At 49.1% G+C, this 17,992-nt stretch overlaps 1 protein-coding gene across 1 annotated transcript in view; it reads left to right on the top strand.

Annotated features, from left to right (window-relative positions):
* Nucleotides 1–7,133: 7,133 nt before the first annotated feature.
* USP11 (ubiquitin specific peptidase 11) overlaps nucleotides 7,134–17,992 on the top strand; it is a 57,584-nt gene continuing 46,725 nt past the window's right edge. The window contains exon 1 of the mRNA XM_060252685.1: nucleotides 7,134–7,342. Coding sequence (XP_060108668.1) covers nucleotides 7,230–7,342 — 113 coding nt within the window. The 5' untranslated portion in view covers nucleotides 7,134–7,229. The remainder of the gene's footprint in view (nucleotides 7,343–17,992) is intronic.

The following is a 17,992-nucleotide window of genomic DNA, read 5'->3' as shown; positions in this document are numbered from 1 at the left end:
TCACTCTTTTCCTCTGGACTTCCAACACGCTCAAAATCAACATGCTATACATTAACTGGATAGTCTTTTTCACAACATTTACAGCGACGCAGAAAGAAAGAAACCAACACATATACAACAAAAATATTTACCTAGGAATATTAGATCACGTCTCACCAGGAGCTTAAGCAAATTTCCAGCCATTCCTTCTGCCTCAAGAAGCCACCTTTACCAGTCAATAGGCTCTTCTTCCACAACTTTTATGGGAAAATGTTCACGGAACATAAAAGAAGCCATGTTGGATTAGGCCAGTGGCTTATCCAGTCCAACTCTCTGTTACACAGTGGCCAAAAAAAACCCAGGTGCCATCAGATGGTCCACCAGTGGGGCCAGGACACTAAAAACCCTCCCACTGTTGCCCCCCCAAGCATCACAAATACAAAGCATCACTGCCCCAGAGAGAGATTTCTATCTATACCCTGTGGCTAATAGCCACTGAAGGACCTCTGCTCCAGATGTTTATCTAGTTCCGCCTTGAAGCCATCTATGCTTGTAGCTGCCACCACCTCCTGTATTATGAACAACAGTATTTACTAGCATATAAATCTTCCTTGGGGCAGCAAACAAATAATTTAAAATCACATGGTGCTGCACCATATTGTAACAGGGTAAAGTTCTAATTTCTTTTTTGCAAGGCTTTCAAAACATCAATAATGGCATTGCCAAGAGCTTCTGTGGTTGCCGAAATATAAGCAACAGCTAGGGTTGCCAAGTCCAATTCAAGAAATATCTGGGGATTTGGGGGGTGGAGCCAGGAGACTTTGGGGGTGGCGCCAGGAGACATTAGGGGTGGAGCCAAGGTCAGGGCTGTGACAAGCATAATTGAACTCCAAAGGGAATTCTGGCCATCACATTTAAAGGGATGGCACACCTTTTCAATTCCTTCATTCCATAGGAAATAATGAAGGATGGGGCACCACCTTTGGGGACTCATAGAATTGGACCCCCTGGTCCAATCTTTTTGAAACTTGGGGGGTATTTTGAGGAGAGGCACTAGATGTTATACTGAAAATTTGGTGCCTCTACCCCAAAAAACAGCCCCCCAAGAGCCCAAGATACCTGCGGATCAATGCTCCATGATTTTCTATGGGAATAAATCTCCATAGGGAATAATAGAGTTCCCAGCAGACATTTCCCTCCCCTCCCCCCGCTTTCTGACGACCCTGAAGCAGGGGGAGGGTCTCCAAACCGGGGATCCCCTGCCCCCACCTGGGGATTGGCAACCTAGCAACAGCAGTCAATTATGAAATGTCTAGGTCTGCAAGTGACACAGAATTTGATGGAAACATAGTATTTCTATGTTAGGGCAGATTCCCTTTTTTAGGCACGGGAAGACTGGGTGGGTAAAAAAACTCTCATCCCGGTGGTAATAATTAGCATTGTGTCAGGCAAGACTAGGTGCCAAGTTCCAATCTAATTGTACGGCAATGTTTTGTAGGCCCATTTCCCACATAACTAATACAATCCAGAAATCATTATTTCAGGGTACATTTGCAGTTCCATTTCAGCAATAAGAAGCAAAGCAGGAGTTTGGAAAAGATATCTTCCCTCGAACACTCACTGAGCTTTTCAGCTTGGTTTGGCTCATGTGTTTGGCATGCCACTTCGGGGTGCATCGGGCCCCACCGTTGGTGCGCACTCACTTATCCGTAAGTGACAGAAGCATTAGAACATAGTAGGAGTCCAGCAGCACCTTTAAGACAAAGTTTAATTCAGAATGTAAGCCTTTATATGCATGCATACTGCATCAGACAATGGAACGGGGTACAGTAGGGTTCCCAAGTCCAACCCCCAAAATATCTGGGGACTTTGGGGGTGGAGCCAGGAGACTTTGGGGGTGGAGCCAGGAGACAATGGGGTGGAGCTAGGGGGGAGGGGGGCAAACGGCGAGCCACCCCTGCGCAGCTGACTCCTCTTCTCTGCTCGCCGTGGTTGCTCCTCCGAGATGGGCTCAGGCTGAGCCCATCTCGGAGGAGCAGCCACGGCGAGCGGAGAAGAGGCCGCCTCGCCCGCTCCGCCTCTGGGGTGGAAGCGGAGGGGGGGGTGGAGGCAGGCCGGGGGCGTGGCGAGCCGTGAGTCCGGGTCCTAGAAGGGCCCGGATTCGCGGCTCGCCATGCTCCTGGCCTGCCTCGCCCTCCCCTGCGCTGCTGCCACCTCTTGGCTGCTCCTCTGAGATGGGCTCAGCCTGGGCTCATCTCGGAGGAGCAGCTGCGGTGGGAGGGGAGGGGGCAGCAGCGGTGCGGCTTGGCGGCCTCGCCGGCTCCGGGATGCGGCGGCTGGCCTTGCTCCCCGGCGCCGTTTCCACCCCCCTCCCCCCGCTTCCGTTTTTTGGGGGAGCGGGGGAAGAGGGTGGAAATCCTGGGGTCCCCCGCCAGGGCGGGAGGGTTGGGAAGCCTAGGGTACAGCAAGCAGTGCTACATATAACTAGTGGACAGTGATTAAGCATGCAAAGTGGTATAAAGTTAGCATCCAGTGGCAAAACAGTAAAATTAAGAAACTGAAAGAACATTTGGTCTGGATAGCGTCAGCATGGGAAAACAACAAAGGCAGAATTGAAGAATAATGGTGAAAATGTGACAAGGCAATAAATGCAGTCTGTTAATTGCTCTATTGGAAGAGTCTTATGGCGCAGAGTGGTAAAGTTGCAGTACTGCAATCAGAGCCCTCTGCTCACGACCTGAGTTCAATCCCAGCAGAAGCAGGTTCAAGTAGCCGGCTCCAGATTGACTCAGGCTTCCATCCTTCCGAGGTCAGTAAACTGAGTACCCAGCTTGCTGGGGGGAAAATGTAGATGACTGGGGAAGGCAATGGCAAACCACCCCGTAAAAAGTCTGCTGTGAAAACATTGTGAAAGCAACGTCACCCCAGAGTTGAAAACGACTGGTGCTTGCACAGGGGACTACCTTTACCTTTTACCTTTAATTGCTCTATTGCTCCTCCAGTCTGGTTTAAAAACTGAGAATATGTTTTGATAGAAGTGTGTTGCTGATGTGCCCACATCACTACTAGGTAACATGGACACGCCGGGGGTGGCGCCCGTCACCACACAGAAGTAACACGAGCATGTCGGGGCGATGCCCTTGCATCACTTCTGGATGACACGAGCACGCCAGGACAGGCCCTGATGCCACCCGAACCAGTTTGGTTTGGGTGGTTCTATTTCGATCAGGGGTTCAGTTTGGGACCGCAAAGTTCGCAAGCCCTGGATAGAACTGGGCTGTTCCAGTTTATGCCCATGCCTACGGATGGCAGATGTGGACCGTGCCCTCCCTTTTTGCAAGGGTCAGTTATGGCTTGCATGAAAACGGCTAACATCAGCGTGGCCTTTGTGACAGTGATCTCTTTGTGGCGTGATGTGAGTCATCGAAGCATGTGCTTTAAAGAAACATGCCTAAAGAGACTCCTAGGGCTCAAGCCCTTTTAAATACAGTATTGTTTGAAAGCGTTAAAAAAGACCAAAGCCAACATAAAGCCTCCCCCTGGGAAATTTATGTGTAAACAATTAAGATGGCCCACGTATAGGGTTGCCAGGTCTGTGTTGGAAAATACCTGGAGATTTTGCAAGTGGATCCAGGAGAGGGCAGGGTTTGGGGAGGGGAGGGGTCTCAGCAGGATATAATGACATAGAGTCCACCCTGCAAGGCAGCCATTTTCTCCAGATAGGGCTGCCAAGCCCCCGGTCCAGGCGGGGAATCTCTCGTCCAGAAGGTTCTCAACCCACCGGCCCACATTTGGCCAGCATGGGGAACTTCCCCCTGTGTCACTGGTGCGATGATGTCACCTGGAAGTGATGTCATAAAAATGGCGGTGCCCCCGTGCGGGGCCGCTCTAGGCATTTCCGGAAAACTCTATGGTTTCCTCGAATGCTCTAGCCATTTGGAAGGTAAAACTCTATGGTACAATAGGCACCATAGAGTTTTAACCTCTCAAATGGCTAGAGCGTCCGAGCAAACCATAGAGTTTCCCCAGAAATGCCTAGAGTGGCCCTACACGAGGCGCTGCCATTTTGATGACATCACTTTGTTGCATACGTGCACACATTGCACATTTGAATGTCCCTGAGCGGGGGATGAAGAGGACTTGGCAACCCTATCTCCAGGTGAGCTGATCTCTGCCAGTTGGGGATCAGTTGTAAAAGCGGGAGATCTCCAGGCCCCACCTGGAGGCTGGCAGCCCTACCCACATAATGGATTTTGCATGCAGGCTCCATGGCAGGGGTCCCCAGTCTTTTTGAGCCTGTGGTAAGGCTGCTAAGCCCCCGGTCCGGGCAGGGGTTCCCCCACCTGAGAGGTTCCCAACCTGCTGGCCCACATTGGGCCAGCCGGGGGAACCTCCCCCTACGGCGCCAGCACAATGACATCACCCCAGAAGTGATGTCATTGCACCAGCGACGTTGCACAGGGCCACTCTAGGTGTTTCTGGGAAAACTCTATGGTTTTCCAGGATGCTCTAGCCATTTGGGAGGGAAAACTCTATGGTGCAATAGGTACCGCTGCAGAACGCAGGGGACTTGGCAACCCTAGCCTGTGGGCATCACTGGAATTCTGACGGGGATGACAAGCGCAATCCAAAATGAGTGCCACCAGAGGCTGAGCCAACTGCAAAATGCAACTCTTCTGTGTAACTCTTAAAGAGCAGTTCTTCCATCTTTCAGCCAGGCAACAGCCCTGTTTAAATGAGATGCCTTTTAAAATGAATATCTCCTCCCCAAATATTTTTTAGCATATGCAGAGTTTATCTCCAGTCATCCTGTCGTTGTGTTGGGGTGGCAGCTGCTGCCAAAGGAAGTTTTTTAAAAGCTGCTCAGCCAATCAGAACTCCAGAGGCTAATCAGAAACCCTGCTGGGCGAAAGCCCCACTCACTTTCAGAAAACATTTGGTGGGGACCCAGAAAGGTATCTGTAGGCAGGGCTCACTTTGTAGCAGGAGGAGGAGGAAGAAGGAAGAAGAGAAGATATTGGATTTATATCCTGCCCTATACTCTGAATCTCAGAGTGGTCACAATCTCCTTTATCTTCCCCCTCCACACACACAACAGACACCCTGTGAGGTTGGTGGGCCTGAGAGAGCACTCATGGAATCTACCCTTTCAAGGACAACTCCTGCTAGAGCTATGGCTGACCCAAGGCTATTCTAGTCGCTGCAAGTGAAGGAGTGGGGAATCAAACTGTTCTCCCAGATAAGAGTCTGTGCACTTAACCACTACATAGGGCTGGCAACCCCGCCAGCCCAGAACCTCCCCCTGTGATGACGTCACCCGGAAGTGGCCTGTGTGGGGCCACTCTAGGCATTTCTGGGGAAAACTCTATGGTTTCCCCAGAAAGCCTAGAGCTGCCCCGCATGGCCGGCACCATTTTGATGACGTCACTTCTGGGTGACATCATTCGTTGCGTGCTCGGCATGTGTGCGAATGTCCCCCGCTAGGGGATGAAGAGGACTTGGCAACCCTACCACTACACCAAACTGACTCTCAAAAGAACTCCTTTGCATTTTAGGCCACACACTCTTCCAAGAGCTTATAGTAGGCCTTGTAAGCTCTTGGAGGATTGGCTACATCAGGGGGATGTGGCCTAATATGCAAAGGAGCTCCTGCTTGAAAGTGAGCCCTGTCTGTAGGTACCATGGAATTCAAGGGCACCCAGGTTGGGGAACCCTAGTCTACGTACAAGAGCTTCACAAAGTGCTTGTTTCCAAGCCATTTGTGGATAAAGAGCCCTAATCTAACATGATTTCCTTTGGAACGGTTTCTTCCTAAATCCGTGCGGGTCTAACAATCCAGCTTTCACATGTATTCCTCCAGATTGCACTGAATGATAAAACTGCAAACAGACAAGGGGTGACACAGGAAAACAGAAACTGGCAACTTTAACCCTGTGTTGCTTTTCCACCTTGGCATTTATATAGCAACGTTTGAGTTCAATTACATCTTTAAGATTAACAAACTTTAATTCTGGTTATAAGCTTCTATGCACATGCACAATTCTTCTCAATTTTAAGAGGTGGCAGTATCTGTCTGTTGCAGCAAAAATTAAACAATGTTTTGTGGCCACAGTGGTATGAAGATTTCCGTCTGCTTTATATGTTTTGGTTATTTTCTCATTTTTTTGCGGGGGGGGGGGTGGAATATTAGAAAGTTTGTCAAATCTTAAGAGTTCAGTGAAATTCTCACAGGGGGTTTGAACAATGGAGCCCAGAAGCTAGTTTTTTGTTGGGGGGGGGGAAGGGTAAGAAAGAGCACAATAAAATTTTGAGGTTCCGTAACTCCTGCCCAAACTAAGCCCTGATAATAGACCCAGGTGAGCAGCCGTTTTGGTCAGAAGTAATAGAACAAAGTAGGAGTCAAGTTCACCTTTAAGACCAACAAAGTTTTATTTAGTATGTAAGCTTTCGTGTGCTAGAAGCACACTTCATCATACAATATTAGGATGGAATGGCAAACAGTCCTAAATATAAAGTGGCCCCACAAAAATGGGGAAATACAAAAATGGGCACAGTAATTTATGCAGTAGCTCACAAAAATGGGAAAATAACCAAAACATATAGCAGACAGACTGAAATCTTCATCATGCCACTTTAGACACACAGGAGAAAGTAATGTTAAAAGTATGATGAGAGTAAGGTTTTATGATGCCAGTTATAATTCAAGAAGCTAGAAGCACACTTCGTCAGGCAATAGGATGGAATGGCAAACGATCCTAAATATAGATTATTTTTAGGACTGTTTGTCTCTCTCTCTCTCTCTCTCTCTCTCTATATATATATATATATATAGGACTGTTTCCCATTTCATCCTACTGCCTGATGAAGTGTGCTTCTAGCACACGAAAGCTGACATTCTGAATAAAACTCTGTTGGTCTTAAAGGCGACGCTAGACTTCTACTTTGCTCTAAGGCCTGATCAGTAATGAGGTCTAAAAACTGGGCATGCGCCGAACTGCCGGTTCCTCCCCTCCCCCAACAAGATGGCGGCCACAACGTCCCCGCCGGGCCGAGGCCTCTTCGGCACGCCACACTTCACATGGCTGCCAGTTCCGCTCTCTCTTCTCCCTCCTTGCCACACCTATCATGGCTGGCCGGAAGCGGGTGGGCGGGGCCGCTCGAGAGCCGGGGAGTGGGAAATAAGGTGTCTCCGCTCCTCGTTTCCGGGCCGGTGGAGGAACGGAGCGGCGCGGGAGGAGGAGGCGGCGGTGATGATGGCGGCGGAGCGGGGGGTGCCGGGGCTTGAGGCCCAGAAGCTGCAAGTCGAGGGCGACGGGCCTGGCCAACCGGGCCGGGAGCGGCCGCTGCGGGCGGGAGAGAAATGGTAAGGGGGCCTGAGGGGATGGGGGGAGTGGGGAGCCGGCGGGGGGCTAAAAATATCCCCATTGGGGTCCCCGGTAGGAAGCCGCAGTCACTTTCAGTGTTTCCTTTAAGCTGAGTTAGCGTGAGCTAGCTCACAGACTTTTAGCCTCCAGCTCACACATTTCTGTTTTAGCTCAGGAAGGATGACCCCAGAGTACACTAATTTATGCAGCAGCTCACAACTTTAATGCCAAGATCGCTCACAACTTCAATGCTAGTAGCTCACAAAGTAGAATTTTTGCTCACAAGACTCTGCAGTTTAGAGGGAACATTGGTCACTATCAGTGTCCCCTCTAAACTGAGTTAGGGTGAGCTAGCTCACAGATTTTTAGCCTCCAGCTCACACATTTTTGTCTTAGCTCAGAGCGCAATAATTTATGTAGGAGCTCACAACTTGAATGCCAGGAGCTCACAACTTTAATACCAGTAGCTCGCAAAGCAGAACTTTCGCTCACAAGACTCTGCAGTTTAGAGGGAACGTTGGTCACTATCCTCTTCCTGGGTTCTGTCCACATGCACAGTCGCTAATTCGGATTAGAATTATCCACCTTTAAAAACTATTGAGGGGCGGTATTCACATGGTATTTTACCTATCAGGAGCCGCATGGTTCAAAACTTCTCCCCATTTAAAAAGGAGGGAACATTAGTCACTATCCTTTTCCTGGGTTCTGTCCCCACATGCAGCTGCTAATTTGGATTGGAATAATCCCCTGTTTAAAACTATTGGGGGGGGGGTGGTTCACACGGTTTTTTACCTATCAGGAACTGCGCGGTTCAAAAATCGAATCCACATGGAGCCCAAGGGCCGAGTTCCGTTGCCTCGAGTAACTTTCTCTTCCTGCAACGAAATTGGAGCTACGATCCTGCCCTTGTCTTGTATATGTGTGTTTAGTTATTTATATATTGCAGGAGGGAGTGGGGGGGGGGGGGTTAGACGCGCTGAGCCAGTCGCTGCAAAACTGAACCTGGAGCCTTGTGTGACTGTCTGACAAGGTTTTATTTTCAGCAAAAGTTTTCCGTTTTGGACTACAGCCTGCTTTTTCAGATGCGACCGGGGGTGGGTTATAGATGGGTTGCTGCACCGATTGGCTATATGCATGCCGTCCAAAGTAGATTCGAGTGAGTAGCCATTGTTGGTCTGAAGCCATAGACGAGGGGTGGCCAAACTTGCTTAACATAAGAGCCACACAGAATAAACGTCAGATGTTTGAGAGTTACAAGACATGGACATCAGATGTTTAAGAGAAAAAAGAAAGGAATAAAAAATAGATGGGAGGGAGAGGTGAAAAGAAAGCAGCTTTAACTTTAAATGCATTTTGTAAGCTGTTGGCTGGCTTGGCTTGGATAAGTGATTTAAAGAAACAAATGCTTCTCCAAGCCAGCTGCTGGTTGGTGGAGGCTTCGAGAGCCACACAATATGTGTGAAAGAGCCAGATGTGGCTTCCAGGCCACAGTTTGGCCACCCCTGCCCTAGAACAAAGTTGGAGTCCATTCAGTGGCTCCTTTAAGACCAATACATGAAAGCTTATACTTGGAATTAAACTTTGTTGGTCTTAAAGGTGCCACTAGACTCAAATTTCGTCCAAAGGAGTCATTCCAGAGGGGCTGTACCTGTGTTACAAGCTCCAGTTTGGGAAATTCCTGGAGACTGAGGGAGGATGGATTCTGGGGAAAGGCCTCAGCTTGGTATGATGCCATAGAGTCCACCATAGAGTCCATAGAACAGGGCATAATGCAGTATAAAAGCTGTTCCCTCCCTAGGGGAAAAGTATCTAAGCAATCTGGAGATCAATTGCAAGTCTGAGAGACCTCCAGGTACCACCTGGAGAGACTGGCAACCCTACCTGTTACTTCTGCAGGAAAAGGATTCAGACATCCAGTGATGCCTTCAAGACTAATAAATTTTCATAGAACAAAGCGCAAGTCCAGTGGCACCTTTAAGACCAACAGAGTTTAATTCTGAGTATTAGCCTTCATGCGCACAAAAGCTTATACCCGGAGTTAAACTTGGTTGGTCTTAAAGGTGCCCCTGCACTTAAAACTTTGTTCTGTTCTTTCAGACCAACATAGCTATCCCCCTGAATGAAGTTTCATGTCATCTTAAGTTTCTGTGGGTGAGAATGTTGGAGCTCTGACTCTTTAGAAAACTAAAACTGGAGTAAGTTGTAAGTCCTGAAGATGCTTCAAAGATTAATGTTTAATTTTTATACACGTGGTCGTTTCTACCAGCAGTGCTTTTTTAGAGTATGGTATTGAAGCTGGTGCCCTGACCCCAGTAGTAGTAGTTGTATGCTAGGAGCATACAATCTCAGTCTGCAGCCTCGCGTGGAGGATTTGCATTGTGGGGTAGTGCTAGAGCGTTGTCCCTCGTGCATCGCTCTGTTGAGTTTTTCTCTGCTCTGTGTCTCTTGTGCAGTGGGCATGTTCAGGATCACCCCACTAAATTTAGTTTCCCTCTGGAGCGTTTCTAGCCACCTTATTCATTTACTTATTTAATTCATTTGTACTCTGCCTTTCTCTCCCCAGTGAGGATCAAAAGCAGCTTTCGTCCTCTGAATCTCAGAGCTAGGAGGCAACTTCAGGGGAAGGCCTCGGCCTCTCTGCCCTGTTGTTGGCTCTCCAGGGGAAGTGGTTGGCCACAGTGTGAGACAGGGTTCTGGACTAGATAGACCACTGGGCTGATCCAGCAGGGCTCTTCTGATGTTCGTATGAAGGCCTCAGCCCTCTTCCCTGTTGTTGGCCCTTCAGAGGAACTGGTTGGCCACTGGACTGGATGGACCACTGTCAGATCCAGCAGGGCTCCTCTGATGTTCTTATGAAGGCCTCAGCCTCTCTGCCCTGTTGTTGGCTCTCCAAAGAAACTGGTTGGCCACTGTGTGGGACAGGATGCTGGACTAGATGGACCACTGGTCTGATCCAGCAGGGCTCTTCTGATGTTTTTATGAAGGCCTCAGCCTCTCTGCCCTGTTGTTGGCCCTTCAGAGGAACTGGTTGGCCACTGGACTGGATGGACCACTGTCAGATCCAGCAGGGCTCCTCTGATGTTCTTATGAAGGCCTCAGCCTCTCTGCCCTGTTGTTGGCTCTCCAAAGAAACTGGTTGGCCACTGTGTGGGACAGGATGCTGGACTAGATGGATCACTGGTCAGATCCAGCAGGGCTCTTCTGATGTTCTTACGAAAGCCTCGGCCTCTCTGCCCTGTTGTTGGCTCTCTAGAGGAACTGGTTGGCCCCTGTGTGGGACAGGATGCTGGACTAGTTGGATCACTGGTCAGATCCAGCAGGGCTCTTCTGATGTTCTTAGGAAGGCCTCGGCCTCTCTGCCTTGTTGTTGGCCCTCCAGAGGAACTGGTTGGCCACTGTGTGAGACAGGATGCTGGATTAGATGGTCCACTGGTCCAGCAGGGCTTATCTTCTTACACTGTTCTCCTGTCCTCCATTTTATCCTCACAACAACTGCGTGAGGGAGGTTAGGCTGGGATAATGTGACTGACCCAAGGTCACCCAGTAGTTTGAACCCATGTCTCTCAGATGCTAGTCGAAACTTGTTTAATGTATAAATATCAGATGTTTGAGAGCTGCAAGACATGAATGTCAGATATTTGAGATCTGCAAGACAGGAAGGAAGGTGGAAAGAAAGCAACTTTAACTGTAAATGCATTCTCCAAGCTGGCGGGCTTGACTTGAAGAAGTGATTTAGAGATGCAATTGCCTTCTCCAAGCCAACCGACAGCCACACAATATGTGTGAAAGAGCCACATGTGGCTCCTGAGCCACAGTTTGGTCACCCCTGTGCTAGTCCAGCACTCTCAGATGCTAGTCAGATGTGAGCCAGTTTGGTGTATTGGTTAAGTGTGCGGACTCTTATCTGGGAGAACCGGGTTTGATTCCCCACTCCTCCACTTGCACCTGCTGGAATGGCCTTGGGTCAGCCATAGCTCTGGCAGAGGTTGTCCTTGAAAGGGCAGCTGCCGTGAGAGCCCTCTTAGTCCCACCCACCTCACAGGGTGTCTGTTGTGGGGGGAGAAGATATAGGAGATTGTAAGCCGCTCTGAGTCTCTGAAATTCAGAGTGGAGGGCGGGACATAAATCCAATATCTTCTTAGCTTCCTCTTAGTCTTAACTGCTACACCACACAGGTTTCTGATGCTTCCTTCTGGGTTGATTAAAGAGTGGTTGGGAGGCAGATCACCTATTCTTTCAGTGAATAGATTCAAATCCAGTAGCAGCTTAGAGACCGACAATTTGGGGGGGTTATAAGCTTTCAAGAGCCAAGATATCTGACGGAGGGGGCTTTGGCTGCTGAAAGTTCATACACTGAGAATTTCATTGGAATTTAAAGTGCTTTTGGGCTTGAATCTGGCTGTTCTACTGCAGGCTGACATGGCCACCCTCTGAAACTGTCTTCCAGCGCTTGTTCACTTGTGGTGTGAGCACCTGAATCCATACAGTGAACATGGACCGGGCTGTTATCCCGGCCCAGCTCATAGGAGAGGTCTGCGTTACGTTTGGCTGCTTTCCTTTTCTCCTTTGTATGCTGCCTTCTTGAGTCCAGAGATCCTGGCATAGATAGCTTTGTCACGTCAGAGAGCTTCCTCAGTGGCAACCTTTCCTTTGTCACATCAGAGAGCTTCCTCAGTGGAAACCTCTTGGTAAAGAGGTAAAGGTAGTCCCCTGCACACGCACCAGCCATTTCTGACTCTGGGGTGACGTTTCATCATGACGTTTTCACGGCAGACTTTTTTCTGGGTTGGTTTGCCACTGCCTTCCCCAGTCCTCTACACTTGACTCCCAGCAAGCTGGGCACTCATTTTACCAGCCTCGAAAGGATGGAAGGCTGAGTCAACCTTGAGCCGGCTACCTGGACCCAGCTTCTGCCAGGATCGAATTCAGGCCATGAGCAGAGCCTGGACTGCAGTATGGCAGCTTACCACTCTGCGCCAAGGGGTAGCTGCAGTGCAACAGCATATTGATGGCATTCTCTGCTGAGGCAGTGATGCTTTGTATTCTTGGGGGGGGAGGGAACAGTGGGAGGGCTTCTAGTGTCCTGGCCCTCCTGACGGCACCTGGTTTTTGGCCACTGTGTGACACAGAGTGTTGGACTGGGTGTGCCATTGCCCTGGCCCAACATGGCTTCTCTTATGTTCTTAATTCTCCTCCCTACAGAACTGCACACGGGTATTAATGTATCTCTTAACCGAAATGAGATTTAAAGAATCAACTTGGGACCTCCTTAGAAAGGGTTAGTCTTCTCATGTGAGGGGGGGAATACACTTGATTCGTATAGCTTTCTCCCCCCCCCCATAGAACTTCTTGGCTTTTTAGGGGCCCCTGGCAGGCAGAATTCCAACAGGTGTAACTTCTCCGGCATCTCCTGAGCATTTGTGCCTTGCGCTGCAGTTGTAAAAGCACTGGAGCGCTTTGTTCCAAAAAAGTGGCAACCTGCTATTTCTCTTGGGGCCAGGGTTACTGTACAGTGCTGTGAGCATGTCGGGGGGGGGCACCTTATAGCAGCAGTGGTGTCTAGCCACCCGAGTGTCGAGGCAGTTTCAGTTTCATAGCTGTTTCACCCTCCGTGGCCTCAATATCTTGGTGTGTCCGCTATCTCTTTTGTGGGAATGCTTAGCCTATCCGCATATCCTTATTTGACACCCCCCCCGCCACTCCCTTCTAAGGAATTAATTGCTTTTGGTTTTGCTCTGAAGTTGCTAACCAACTTCCTGTTTTGTGGTGCAATTCCAGTTTCTTGTTTCAGCTATTTTCACTTCCCTCCCCCCTTTCATGTCTTTGGGGACTGGAATTTGACATTCCACATGTTCTGCCCTTCCTGGATCTCTAGATGCTAACTTGCAGATTTTTTTTGGTACGTTTAAATGTGTGTGTGTGTGTGTGTGTGCATGTGCACCTTGAAGTCATGGTGACCTCTGGTGACTGACCTCTACTGGGGGTCTGGAGGATATTCAGAGAAGCGGCTGAATGAAGCCTGCCCCTGCCCTCCCGACTGCTGGTATTCCGAGCGCGTCTCCCCTCCAAGTACTTGCCAAAGTTGACCCTGCTTAGTTTTACTTGGTGTAGTGGTGAAGTGCGCGGACTCTTATCTGGGAGAACCGGGTTTGATTCCCCACTCCTCCACTTGCACCTGCTGGAATGGCCTTGGGTCAGCCATAGCTCTCGCAGGAGTTGTCCTTGAAAGGGCAGCTTCTGGGAGAGCTCTCTCAGCCCCACCCACCTCATCGGGTGTCTGTTCTATGGGAAGAAGGTAAAGGAGATTGTAAGCCGCTCTGAGACTCTGGTTCAGAGAGAAGGGCGGGGTATAAATCTGCAGTCTTCTCCTCTTCCTCCTCCTCCTCCTCCTCCTCCTTTTCTTCTTTCTTCTTCTTCCTTCTTGCCTGGACTGTTAAGTGAGGGCCTAACTTGCAAGTTTGTGTGTGTTGTTGAGATACCAAGGTTATGATGCTGGTGTAACTGAGGAACCCCTGTCTCCACCGTATATGGTCAGTCGTCTTGTAGTAAGGTATGCAGACTCCTGTGCATGTTGACATGGAAGCCAGTTCAGTGGAGCTTTCTTTAAAGACAATGCCTGTAGGACTGCAGCCTAAATGAAAAAGAGGAGATTGGATTTATACCCTCCCCTTCACTCGGAGTCTCAGAACAGTTTACAATCTCCTTCGCTTCCTCTCCCTGCAGCCGTCACCCTGTGAGGTAGATGGGACCGAAAGAGCTGGGAGAGAACAGCTCTGAGAGATCGTGACTGACCCAAGGCCACCCAACTTTCTGCGTGTGGAAGAGTGCGGAATCAAACCCGGTTCTCCAGATTAGAGTCCGCCACTCTTAACCACTACACCAAAATGAGATTGAAGTTAATGCTGCAGGGGTGATAATCTGTGTGCTGCTTTCCTTGTCAACTTGAAGCTTCTAGTCTTTACTTAAAAATAAGTCTTCTACTGTCCTGACGGTTTCTCTGTTGTGCCTTCTTCATCTAGCCACACCTGCTGTAAACGTCCCCTCTCTCATCTGCTCACGCTGAGCAAAATAGCTGGTGTCTCCCTTCCTTGCTTGCCCATATCCCGTGTGATCCTTAGTTTTGTTTTGTTCTAATGACTCATCTTGCTGTTTTTTCTAGCCGGCGGGGTGTGGGGGAGGAATTGGGTTTGTCTTGTAGTAAATGAAAGCGATAATGGGTGTGTAGTTAATGAAAGCGATAATGGGTGGGTAGCTTCTTTGCTAGCTGGTACTAATTTCCTCAAAAGGTGGGGTGCTCACCTTGGTCTGAGTGAGCAGTGCCAGTTCTTGGAATGTCAAATCCAGAGGGGGGCGGGCAGCGGAATACTCCTTCCACTGGGTTTCTTCTGGTGGAGGAACGATTAGAACTTTCCGGCACCGTTAAAATTGCTTCCCGGCCAAGTTGTGTGTTCTTTTTGTTAGTTCAGGGGTGAAACATCTGAGTAGGCAGGGCTTGCCCTGACCTGGATAGACCAGGCTAGCCCAATCTCGTCAGCTCTTGGAAACGAAGCAGGGTTGACCTTGCTTAGTATTTGGGTGGGAGACCACCAAGGAAAGTCCAGAGTCGCTATGCAGAAGCAGCCAATGGCAAACCACCTGCTTTTCTCTGTCCTCCTGGTCTGGATAGTTCAGGCTAGCCCAATCTCTTCAGATCTTGGAAGCGAAGCAGGATTGGCCTTGTTTAGTATTTGAATGGGAGACCACCAAAGAAATCCAGGGCCGCTATGCAGAGGCAGCCAATGGCAAACCACCTGTTTTTCTGTGTCCTGACCCAGATAACTCAGGCTTGCCCATTCTCATCAGATCTTGGAAGCGAAGCAGGATTGTCCTTGCTTAGTATTTGAGTGGGAGACCACCAAGGAAGTCCAGGGTTGCTATGCAGAGGCAGGCAATGGCAAACCACCTACAGAGGCATGCAACATCAAACCACTTCTGTTTTTCTCTTCTGTGACGATGGCCCAGGCTAGCCCAATTTCATCCGATCTTGAAAGCTAAGCAGGATAGGCCTTCCTTAGTATTTGGGTGGGAGACCACCAAGGAAGTCCAGGTTCGCTATGCAGAGGCAGGCAATGGCAAACCACCTGTTTTTCTCTTTCCTGGTCTGGATAGCTCAGGCTAGCCCAATCTCATCAGATCTTGAAAGCTAAGCAGGATAGGCCTTCCTTAGTATTTGGGTGGGAGACCACCAAGGAAGTCCAGGTTCGCTATGCAGAGGCAGGCAATGGCAAACCACCTGTTTTTCTCTGTCCTCCTGGTCTGGATAGCTCAGGCTAGCGCAGTCTCATCAGATCTTGGAAGCTAAGCAGGATTGTCTTCGCTTAGTATTTGGGTGGGAGACCACAAAGAGAGTCCAGGGTCGCTATGCAGAGGCAGGCAATGGCAAACCAATTCTTTCTCTTCTGTGATCAGGTTAGCCCAATCTTATCAGATCTAGGAAGCAAAACAGGGCCAAACTTTCAGATCAAGCTCAGTCTTGTCAGATCTAGGAAGCAAAGCATAAGAACGTAAGAGAAGCCACGTTGGATCAGGCCAATGGCCCATCCATTCCAACACTCTGTGTCACACAGTGGCCAAAAAAACCCCAAGTGGCATCAGGAGGTCCACCAGAGGAGCCAAGACTACTATTAGCCCTCCCACTGTGCCCCCCCAGCACCAAAAATATAGAGCATCACTGCCCCAGAGAGCTCCAACAAGACACTGTGCCTAATAGTCACTGATGGACCTCTGTGCCATATGCTTATCCAGTCCCCCCTTGAAGCTGTTTATGCTTGTAGCCGACACCACCTCTTGTAGCAGTGAATTCCACATGTTAATCACCCTTTGGGTGAAGAAGGACTTCCTTTTATCTGTTCTAACCTGACTGCTCAGCAATTTCATCGAATGTCCACGAGTTCTCGCATTGTGAGAAAGGGAGAAAAGTACTTCTTTCTTTCTCTATCCCATGTGTAATCTTGTAAACCTCTATCATGGTTTACAAGCAGGGCCAGCCCTGGTTAGTATTTAGGTGGGAAACCACCGAGGAAGTTGTTAGCACATGGAATTTGCAAGAAGTCCAGCATCGCTATGCCGAGGCAGGCAATGGCAAAACACTTCTGAGCGTCTCTTGCCTTGAAAACCCTCTGGGGTTGACGTAAGTCGGCTGTGACTTGACCCCAAAAGAAAAGTCAGGCTTAAATCTATGGACAGGAGACAGAAACTATAAGGACTTTGCTGACTTTTGGGTTCCACAGACTTCTGTTAGCTCAAAGAGGTCTGTGTTAACTCAAAAGCCTGCACGCTTGTATCTTTGCGGAACCTTGTGCAGTTCCGCAGGGCCTGCAAGACTGTCCTCTTCCGGCTGGCATTCAGTTGACTCGGCACTGGTATTTAAGAGAAGTGGAAGAAGGCCGTCGCCGCCAGAATAGCACCAGCTCAATATAACTGTTTTAGTCACTGCGTATCTATTTTATTACCGAATGTGTAATTTTAATACTTATTAATTTAATTGTTTGTGGGATTTTACGTTGTGAGCCGCCCTGAGCTTGCTTCGGCGGGGAGGGCGGGATATAAATCAAATCAATCAATAAAATATCTCTTTTCTTTGGGTAAGGAAGCTAGAGCTTTTGAACGGCCTGAATTCTTCATCAGCTTGTATAGGGGTCGTTCTCAAGACAAGAACTCTGCTGCCCCAGGAAGATGAGTAATTGGGCAGGAAGAGGTCATATCCTCCCATGAGATCCTGGGAGCTCTGCAAACAGCTGGAGGGGGGAGGAGTCCTCGCTTAATGTTTTCGATGCCAAAAGCTGCCAGAAAGCTAGCGGAGTAGGATAGTGGCTGGAAAGTCCTCTGTTCAGATCTTGCCTCTGACACAAACTAAGTAGGTAGGTAGCCTTAGGCAAGACATGTTTTCTGCACACACTGCACCCCCTTCCTTAAGTACAGGAATGATAAAACTGTCCTGCTTTACAGAGCTTTTGTAAGGATTACAGCAAAGAGAATGTGTCTAAAAGTATTGGACCAGAGTTTTATAAGTGATAGGGGAGGGACGGTGGCTCAGTGGTAGAGCATCTGCTTGGTAAGCAGAAGGTCCCAGGTTCAATCCCTGGCATCTCCAACTAAAAAGGGTCCAGGCAAGTAGGCGTGAAAAACCTCAGCTTGAGACCCTGGAGAGCTGCTGCCAGTCTGAGTAGACAATACTGACTTTGATGGACCAAGGGTCTGGTTCAGTATAAGGCAGCTTCATATGTTCATATGGTCAGGGGTGGCCAAACTTGCTTAGTGTAAGAGCCACATAGAATAAATGTCAGATGTTTGAGAGCCACAAGACATGGAAGGAAGGCAAATGAATGGGGGGGGGGGGGGAGGGAGAAGTGGAAAGAAAGCACCTTTAACTTTAAATGCATTCTCCAAGCCGTTGGCTGTCTTGACTTGGAGAAATGATTTAAAGAGACAGATACCTCTGAGAGCCACGCAAGATGTGTAAAAGAGCCACATGTGGCCCCTGAGCCACAGTTTGGCCACCCCTGCAATAGATTGTGGTGTTGTGGCTCCTGCAGAGATGACAAATGTTTAGAAATTTCAGATTGTTTAAAAAGTGCAAAAAGTTGAGTGTGTGGGGGGGAATTACAATA

This window comes from Heteronotia binoei, chromosome 13 (assembly GCF_032191835.1).
Source record: "Heteronotia binoei isolate CCM8104 ecotype False Entrance Well chromosome 13, APGP_CSIRO_Hbin_v1, whole genome shotgun sequence".
NCBI lineage: Eukaryota > Metazoa > Chordata > Lepidosauria > Squamata > Gekkonidae > Heteronotia > Heteronotia binoei.
Note: the sequence above shows the minus strand (reverse complement) of the source record. Positions and strands in the feature narration are given on the sequence as shown.